The sequence below is a fragment of the Terrapene carolina genome, unplaced genomic scaffold (assembly GCF_002925995.2).
Source record: "Terrapene carolina triunguis isolate 2854851 unplaced genomic scaffold, T_m_triunguis-2.0 Scaffold84, whole genome shotgun sequence".
Taxonomy (NCBI): Eukaryota; Metazoa; Chordata; order Testudines; family Emydidae; genus Terrapene; species Terrapene triunguis.
The window spans coordinates 2,251,190-2,260,576 of NW_020664435.1; the positions used below are offsets into that span (position 1 = coordinate 2,251,190).

At 39.7% G+C, this 9,387-nt stretch overlaps 1 protein-coding gene across 1 annotated transcript in view; it reads left to right on the forward strand.

Annotated features, from left to right (window-relative positions):
- The window catches only part of TRIM71 (tripartite motif containing 71), an 82,322-nt gene that overhangs the window by 56,704 nt on the left and 16,231 nt on the right, over window positions 1-9,387 (forward strand). Inside the window, exon 2 of the mRNA XM_024209806.2 lies at window positions 1,886-2,053. Coding sequence (XP_024065574.2) covers window positions 1,886-2,053 — 168 coding nt within the window. The remainder of the gene's footprint in view (window positions 1-1,885; window positions 2,054-9,387) is intronic.

A 9,387-nucleotide genomic window follows, 5' to 3' on the forward strand; every position in this document is an offset into this window, starting at 1 on the left:
TGGGCTCTTGCTCATATGATCACCATTTTCTTTTCCGCTCTCGTCCTTGATAGTGAGATGCATAATTCATGTTGCATGTTTTTAAATAATATCAGATTCATTTGACCTGACTTGATACGTTGCGTGGCGTTTCATTCTCTTTTTTTTTTCCTCCCCCCTAGTTGTTTAAAAGTTGGATGGCCCAGCAATATTTAATGTATGTTCTTTGTAAGCTTACATTGAAAATACAGCGCTGAAAGAGAAAACTATAATACAGTAAACTGACTTATCACATTATGCACAAAAGGAATTTTCTAGTACAGGAAGATGCACAGTTCCAAATTTAATATTTAGAACTTAAAGCTGTTTGATATTTTTCAAAATATTTAGAATGTTTGAGGTATCAGTCTTGTTCAGATACTAATAAGAATGCTTTAATTTCTCTAGCAGAACAGTCTGTGTCCAGAAATGTAACTCATTTTTTAAAAAGGTTTTGTTGAAAATCTCCTTCAAAAATGTAACCAGAAATAAAGATTAACTACATGCACACAACCTTGTTTGCTGCTACAGATATGTTTCTACATAATATGAAATGTGTCCACGCCAGGTGGAGGAATGAGCCTGTTTGCCTGGCTTATTATGATCAATAAATGGAATAAATTTTAGGAAAAGGAAATCAGGATGGTAGTCTCCTTCCCCCCCAGCCCCTTCCAAAAAAAAAAAAAAAAAAAGTTGGTACAGAGAATGTTGGTTGCCATTAGATTTGGTTGCCTTGCCTCCTATCCCACCACCGCTCCATGCTCAGATGAACATTACCTGGCTCTTGTTTCTGTTTTGCTCTTGGTCATTCCTGTGGAGTAGATTTTCCATCATCCGATGGAAAACCTGTACTTATGGTATAAGACTTTACTTGTATTGTACAGTGGATTTGGCTTTTCGACAGCGTTTTGGATTTTCTAGGACTTTTTATGATCTACTACTTCAAGAATGCTGTGTGTAGGTATAAGTTAGAGTTTTAGATTTCACTCTGAACTTTCTTGTTCTGAGGTTGTTTGGTGGTTTTTACACTCCTCCACAGATCTGTTTTTTAAAGCCCAACTGATTTAACTTCTAACAAAACACAAATCTGTATAGGATGCTACATCTGTGTACCACTTCCCTCTGTTGGATGGAATGCAAACATGCAAGCAGTTACTGCTAGTGAATAAATACATGATATGGCGTACAGAGTTTCACTCTGGAGTGAATGTGGGTTTGGGATTTGGTTTAGTTTTATTAACCAACATGATTCCATTTGTCTTAAAAATGTATAGTTTCTTCCTCCTAATTCCAGCTTCTTCCCAGAAGTTCCACTGACCCTGAAAGTGCTGGCTGGCACAGGAGAATTGCCACAGTTCTTGGCTTTGACACCACCTTTGATGATGATGGCAAGCTTTTGCATCCAGTTTGCCTTGTATGTTCTGTCTTGCAGATAGACTGAAAGATTAGAGAGAGGATTGTCCTTGTTTTTTTGCTTGATGTGCTCAGTGCAACAATAGTACAGTAAATTTAAATGGCTCAGTAACTTTATGCAATGTTTGTATATGCAAGAAAAGTTATCTGAAACATGCAATAGGTGACATACCCAAACGGGTGAGTGTTGGCAGATGGTTTCCGTTCTTGAGAGAAGGGTGGGATGGACATCCTGGTATTGTATTGCAAAGAAAACAATAACACTTCTATTTTATTTTTGTCCAAGTATGAGTGGCTGCTTACAAGAGGGATCACTTTTCCTCTGTAGAAGCTGTTGTGAACACTTTGCTTATCATTATTACCCATAATATCTCCTCTTTTGGTTAAGATACTTATTTTCTTCTGTGGGTGGCTTAGTGTGTCATACAATTTTTTTTCCTGTGTCCTTTTCCAGGTGCTGCATTTCTACTGTGACACTTGTTCTGTCCCTATCTGCCGGGAATGCACCATGGGACGACATGTGGGTCATAGCTTTATCTACCTCCAAGATGCCCTCCAGGATTCCAGAACCCTCACCATTCAACTGCTAGCAGATGCTCAGCAAGGACGCCAGGCTATTCAAGTAAGTCGCTCACGTGGTTAAGAGAATCTTCCCTTTTGTCTACCACCAGCTGTGCCTGCTGCTACAATGTCCCCTGTGTTTGAAGGGCAAAAAGCCTCTCCTTTCAGCATCCCCTATCCTCTACCCCACCCTCTCCCTTGTTGCACTAGGTGATGGTCTTTTCATTATTCAGGAAGGAACTTCCTTGTCAACAGCAAATCAAAGGAAATGCCAACACACTATTCATATGCATCTTTGTTGCATCATCCTTTCATAAATAGGGACATCATGCTGTTTCCACGTGAGACTGTGCACAATTTGACATGTAACTTGTTCTAGGCTCAAAGTTCTGATCTTGTAAAGCTATCTTGGTTTGGAGGTGGCACATGCCTCATTGCTGCTGTATAACTGCCAACAACTATCTCCAGCTTTTCAGAACAGGGACTGTCTCTTAGTATGGTTCTGACCAGTGCCTAGCACAATGAGTCCCCAAGCATGGTTGGGAGTTTTGGGCAGTGCCACATGACAAGTAGTAAGCATCAGGTACTTGGATTAGAATGATCAGAATTCCACTCTGTGTGGGTGAGTGGGGACCTATTACAAATATAACCTTCTCAGAATAGGAACACGGATGAATTTAAGCAGAGTGTGGGTGAAGGCATTTCTGCATTCAAGGATCATAAAGCATTTTGTATGAAAGGTGTTATAGAATTAAATAGTGCCACTTCTATGGTGGAATGTAGCAGCTGTTCAACAGCACAGAACAAGTCTAAATACAGGACAAGGATGGAAGAAAATTACCATACCCCTTCAAACTACAGGAAGAATTTTGGTAGGCAGAAAGGAATTTGACCAGATACACAGGTAAGGACCCAATTCAGCCATCCTTACTCTCCCCGAGTAGTACCTTACAGGTAATCCTGCTGATGTCAGTAGAACTTCTTGCCAAGTAAAGTACTGGTCAGCGTGAGAAGCATGACAGAATCAGGCTCTAAACTATCATGTTCTCCAAAGTTGTAATAAGTAACACATCACTTATACAGCACTGCCCACTTTCAAAGCTCTTCAAATATTAATCTTCATAACACTCTTGTAGGCAGTTTAGCCAAACTCAAACATTTAAAAGTCATAAATCAGACCTTAAACCAGATCTTAAAAATGAGATTTAAACCATCCTCCCTAACTCCCTGAAAATTGAGTGCTTTTGATTTGCCTTCTGTTTTGTTTTAACCTTTATAGTGTATTCAGATCATGTTTTCCTCTGGAACTCTGAAGGCTAGAGAAAATTTTTCTTTTAAATGAAAGCTGACACTTGCACATAAATCATTTTGTCTTCTGTAGCTAGGACTTTAGGTACCACACCAAATATTGCGAGACTCTCAATAAAATCAAGACATTCAGCAATTCTTGGTAGTTGTATTTTGTTTGCCCCCCAACTTACAGATGCTGATACCGAGGCTCTGAGGATAAGTTGAATTTTCAAAGATGGTCTTAATTTGAGTGCTTAACTTTAGATATCTAGAACAAACCTACAGCGTGTAAGTGAGACATCAGTTGGAACTGTTGGTGCTCAGGACCCTCTGAAAATCAGTCCCTGGATTTTTGCCATTGGGCATCTGAAATCCTCAAAGCACAAACTTTTATGAATGCCATGAATTAGTAGCAAAGCTGGGATTATCATTTCATATTCTACTTCCGAGCCTCTTGGCCTGTGCAGTAAACCTGCTGCATTTCCTTCTGGAGATCACAGCTCTTGTCTAAGATACCAAGGGGAGAAAAGCTTAATGCTTTCACAATAAAAATACAAAAGGAGGATAACAGCTACTTAATTAGAAACATATTAAAACTCTTCAGTTTATTTTAAATATTAATGAATATAGTTTAACTAAAGGTAAGTTAAAAGTACACCTCTACCCCGATATAACGCTGTCCTTGAGAGCCAAAAAAATCTTACTGCGTTATAGGTGAAACTGCGTTATATCGAACTTGCTTTGATCCGCTGGAGTGCACAGCCCGCCCCCCCTCGCCCCTGGGAACGCTGGTTTACCGCTTTATATCCGAATTCGTGTTATATCGGGTCGCGTTATATTGGGGTAGAGGTGTAAAAGCAGAAACCCCATCCTAAATGCAGCTGATGGCTGAGGTATTGGAAGGATCTTTGAAATCTGGGTGTGCGGAAAAGCCATGTCTGGTTCAGCACCTGGGTTTGAAGAGGACATTAAGAAATGGCTGCAGTAATGCTGTGAATAAATATATTCTGCATGTTCAACTCTCAGATGTTAACTCTGATCTTACACAGTCCTTGTGTTCTAAGGAACACAGGTTACAAATCAGAGGTTGTTTGGTGTATGCGGAATTAACTCTTGATTTATTATTTTTTTAGTGCGGTAGTACCTAAGAGCCCTAGTCATGGACCATTGTGCTGGATGCTGTACCAAATGCAAAACAAAAATACTGTCCCAGTCCCAAAGAACCATACGATCTAAATCTGTTGTAATTCTTTTAATCTAAAAATAGACTATTATGACTTACCATCTTGCATCTAAGTAAACTGAGTAGCAGCATGAAATATCTTTAATAAAAAAAAAAAAAAAATAGTAGAGCAGCCAGAGCATACCAGTGAACCTTGACATAAGTTAGAATATTTTTAAAATTAAAAAAGGTTGATATTACTTATAGTCAAATCATTACAGAGACCACATGGTAGTATTTCTTTCAGTTCCTTGTTTGGTGCTAATGTGTGAGGTTTTTGTCTGGGAACTCTTTGTAATTAAAAAACACCCACTAAGATGGAGCTACGTTGGAGAGGTTTGAGTGAAAAATCACTAATTCTATCTGATAGAATGTCCTCTTACCAAGGGCTACAAATTGGAGTCTCTCAGCTGCCACTGCTGGTCATGAGAGGGAGGAATTTATGTGTTATGTTGGGAGAAATTGGATGGGAGATTCTAGTTCCCTGCTGTGCCATAGGCTCATAGGCTTAGTTTCTCTGTGCCTTAGTTCCCCAACTGTAAAATGGGCTAATACATCCCTACCTTTTAGGGGTGCAGTGAGGATAAACACGTTAGATTGTGAGGCTCTCAGTATAGTAATGGGGGCCATATAAGTACCTAAGCTAGAGAAATAAAGAACAAAACTGTTCATAAATATGCTAATTAAACTGTCTGGGGCAGCAGCTGTCACTTTTATGTTCATACTATGGGTAGCTCAAGAAGTACTACTACAACATAGATATTAAATTGTAGGCTGTTTCTCCCTATCCCAGTTTCTGGAGGCTCATTCTTGGGGGTTGTGCACTGTAGTCCTCTAAAAAGACACGTGAGCCAGAACACACAATCAATGGGGTTTCTGGAGCTCAGAGGTGAGTGGCTCATGTAGGGTCTAGTACGTCACAACTCCTTCCAGGCCTGCTTAAGATGTCAGCTTTGTTCCTGAGCCAAGAGTTGTCAGATGTCAGATCTGTTCCATAGAAACCATGTAGAAATATTTAATGTGCCCCAAGTTTGAGCAAAGAGGAGGATATAGTAGCTAATAGAATCTCAGTAGTACAGTAACATTGAATTTCTTCAAGCTGGCCTGCACAAGGGTCTGTCTGTTAGAAATTAGATTATTGTTTTTTACTTCCGTTGATGTTGATGCTTTTTTTGCACTAGTTGGATGATTGAGTAGCAGACTGTGCCTCTTAATTGTTTTTAAAGCAGAAATTAGCCACATGGCCAATCTGCAAAGTCATGTGTGTATTATCACATTCACCCTTTTCCTCCTAACTCTGCCTCATTCCTTTCTCTGCTTCTTTTACTTCCTCTCACCATTCCTTTCTAATTTTTTTTTCACACTTAAAACAGCTGGCAGAAGACACCTAATGTCATGATGAGTGAACCTGTTAATGACAGTTCTGGACTGGGGAAGCACAAAAAGTGTTGGATCTGCAAGATCTTGTAAATGTGAATCCTACAAATAATTCAGGACTGAGGGAAAAAAATATATAAGTGAAATTTAGAGGGTGAGGGTCAAGCTGAAAGGTTAGTGACACTGCCACACAGGAAAGCCAGTTATGGAGGAGAGATTTCTTACTTCCAGGCCATAAGGAAAATGAAGCTATGGGTTCAGCACATGGAATAGGGAATGCTTCCCCACATGTCTAGCAAATCCATGTTGACAGGTCCAGAAGAAGCTGCATTCAGACCTCGTAGACTAGCTTGGTTGAGTCTCTTTTCTAAAATGTTGATACAAACTGCTTAAATGATTGGTTTTTGAGACTAGCCCAGTTGTCTAGTATCTAAAATTAAAATAGCACAGGGAGGGCTATGGAGGTGCAGTGCTCAATCCTTGGAGGATCAGCTCATGTTCCCGTTTTAGCAATTCCGCTGGTTGGCTGAAGGATTGGTGTTGACAGGCTTTAAAAGGAATGTTGCCCTGACATTGGAACTTAAGGATAGATAGAAGTGATAGGTTTCTGCATTTCTACTGATGAACGTTATGTAAAACTTAGCAATTTCTTAGAGAAGAAAAGATAAACTGTGCTTAAGTGGGGATAGGAGTTAGGATATTGAGCCCCCTATGTTGAGATATCTGGAAAGCATGCAAATAACCCCAGTTGGAAGTTTTGTAGAAAGGAAAATTTATTTAAACTCTCTCTGAGGTTTTGGAGGAAACTCAGTTAAAAATCTGAAAAGGATGTTGTAAATGAGTTAATTCAGTCTGCCGCTCCTGCTGACCTGCATCTCAGGGTATGTCTAGACTAGGATAAAAGGGGTGTGGGTTTTAAAAAACGTGTTAGTGAACTTGTTTGTAAAACCCTATCTCAACAGGGCAAGTTGTATTTTTAATAGATATTGGAGGTGAGCATTAATCTGCCTTAGCATTGGCCTCCAATGTGTTAAAATACAATTTACGCCATCTACAGTGGTTTCAAAACATGTTGATTCAAATAAGTTGGATAAGGAGATTTTAGGAATACACCACCTTGCTTAGCCTCGGCAATCCCTTAGTTGCCTTTGCTGTGGTGTTTGACAGTATGTTGTTTACAGTTGAAAACTGTAACAGGCCTCGGTCATTAGCAGAACACAGAGGAAGTGGTTCTGTTATCTTCCAACATCAAAGACTTCAGAGTTGGTGGTAGGCAGGGCCATTAGGGCAATGCCTTTTTGTCTTACTGAAATAAATTGAGAGGATTGCTGAGGGGATTGCCTGTTGGCAAGGTAATAAGTAGCACCCAGCTGGGGAGCAGATGGGGTGGAGTCTGACCACCTAACACTTAAGAAATTGAAAGGAATCTAGAAAGACCAAAAGCAAAACAGATCAATCTCTCCCTCCCCCCTTCTCCAACTCACCAGTGAGTCTGGAAGGCCACCCTAAATCTTTACAATCTTATCTTGCATTGGTAGGAATTTAATGTTCGAGAGGTGTGGAACAATACGCTTGTTGGTGGGGTTTTGGGGGGGAAAAGAGATGTTTTTTTTTTTTTAAGCTGGAATTGATGTCTTAGGTCAGTGGACATAAATTTTAAATCTGAAAACTCTAAAATGCTGCTGCCAATCCCTTGATGGAATAAAATGAGACTGATTTATCAGGACAATATTATCAAATACAGTTGCTAACTTTTTTCAGTTTGATATAACATACTGGTAATTATAATTTGATAGAATTATCTGCACCACCGCTGCTGCTGCACTGATTTGAGTGCTAATGTAGGCAAGACAGCATTTGTTCACCAGCATTGTTGCCTAGACCTACTCTGAGCTGTGTCAAATGACAAAGGGGTGAAAATGCTGGTGCCCTGTCACACCTAGTGCTCTCACCAGTGAAGCTGCATAGTAAATATCCAAAAAAAAGTCCAATATCCTCAAGGCCTGCTGGGTGTATCTTTTTTCACCACTGTTTCTACACTTCTCCTTAAACTGTCTCTTTTGCAAGGTTTTGCAGGTTCTGCACTAGTATTAAGCTAGTTACTGTGTAAGAAACGGGCCTTTATTTCTAAGTCTTAAGATGCCATGGGCTTGTGTGTGTGCTGTAAAAGGACACTGCAAACAATAGCGATAAACTTTATTATAGGTCAGCCTGTATCTGGTCCAAAATATAACTTTTTGGCAAACTGGAGCTCCTTATAAAGCCTAGGACAAATAGAAACATGTCAACAATTTACAAATAAATCCACTTGAACAGCTTGTTTTTTAACTACAGTCCCCATGCACTGAGAACCTGAAACTGACACTGATTTCGCCAGTGAAACTGGTTTGGTTATTTTATTGCCCAAGCTGAAAGAAATGTAAAACTGTAAACACCATAAATAGTGTCAGGTCAAACAGATTTACTCAAATCACTCTTAGATTTAAGATTTTATTTATAAAAGTGGTAGAAATGTTTGTTTACCACATTAGGTTGATTGAATCCCTTCAGGTATTTAATATTATGTCCTGCTGTGTTTGCTAAATTCCTTGAATTAAAATTTTTGGGTGGGAGGAGTGACAGGAAAAATGAATGTTGCTAATGCTGGCATTTCTGCAAATTGCTCATGCCTAAAAGTTTTTGGGAAAAGCTTATATGTAAAAAATACAAACCAAAGTTGTCTGCTTTTTGCTCTAAAAATGGAGCTTTGTTGCTATTTCTAGTCTGCCAATTTTCTTACCTTTTTAGCCTTATTTCCATCAAAACTCCTTGTTTTTGTTTTAGTCCCCTTTCTTTCAGCTCCCCTCCCAACTCAAAACAATCCTCCCTCCCCCCCCCATTTTTTTTCCCCATCTGGCTGGTCTCTGGCCTAGTCTATGTTGAAAACTTAAACCTGCTTAATTAAGTCGATTTTAGGAATAGTTTTTAGTTAGACCCAGTAAATGTTGAGCAGAGACAAACTGATACATTTCTGGGTAGTCAGTTTTTACTCTGGGGAATATCATTGGATAGGGATTGGAGTAGGAACACATTGGAAGCAGCGCTAACATCGCAGATACCAGCAAAACAATTGGAGCTTTCAGTTTTACCCTAATTTGACAAAGTATTAAAAGCCAAAACAAATCCAGAAACACAACTTGTCACTAGTTGCTATATATAGCATCTTTGCTATTTTAACCCACCTGTTTAGCCTCAGGCCTTACCACTTGCAAATTAGCTTTAAACTCATAAAGGTGCCCTCTTTCACACTGTCTCGCATTGTTCCCAATAGTGATGGTGCCAAAGTTCACTTACTGAGGGCTTGTCTACACTGGCACTTTACAGTGCTGCAACTTTCTCGCTCAGGGGTGTGAAAAAACACTCCCCTGAGCGTGGCAAGTTTCAGCGCTGTAAAGTGCTAGTGGAGACAGTGCACCAACGGTGGGAGCCGTGCTCCCAGCGCTGGTAGCTATTCCCTTTGTGGAGGG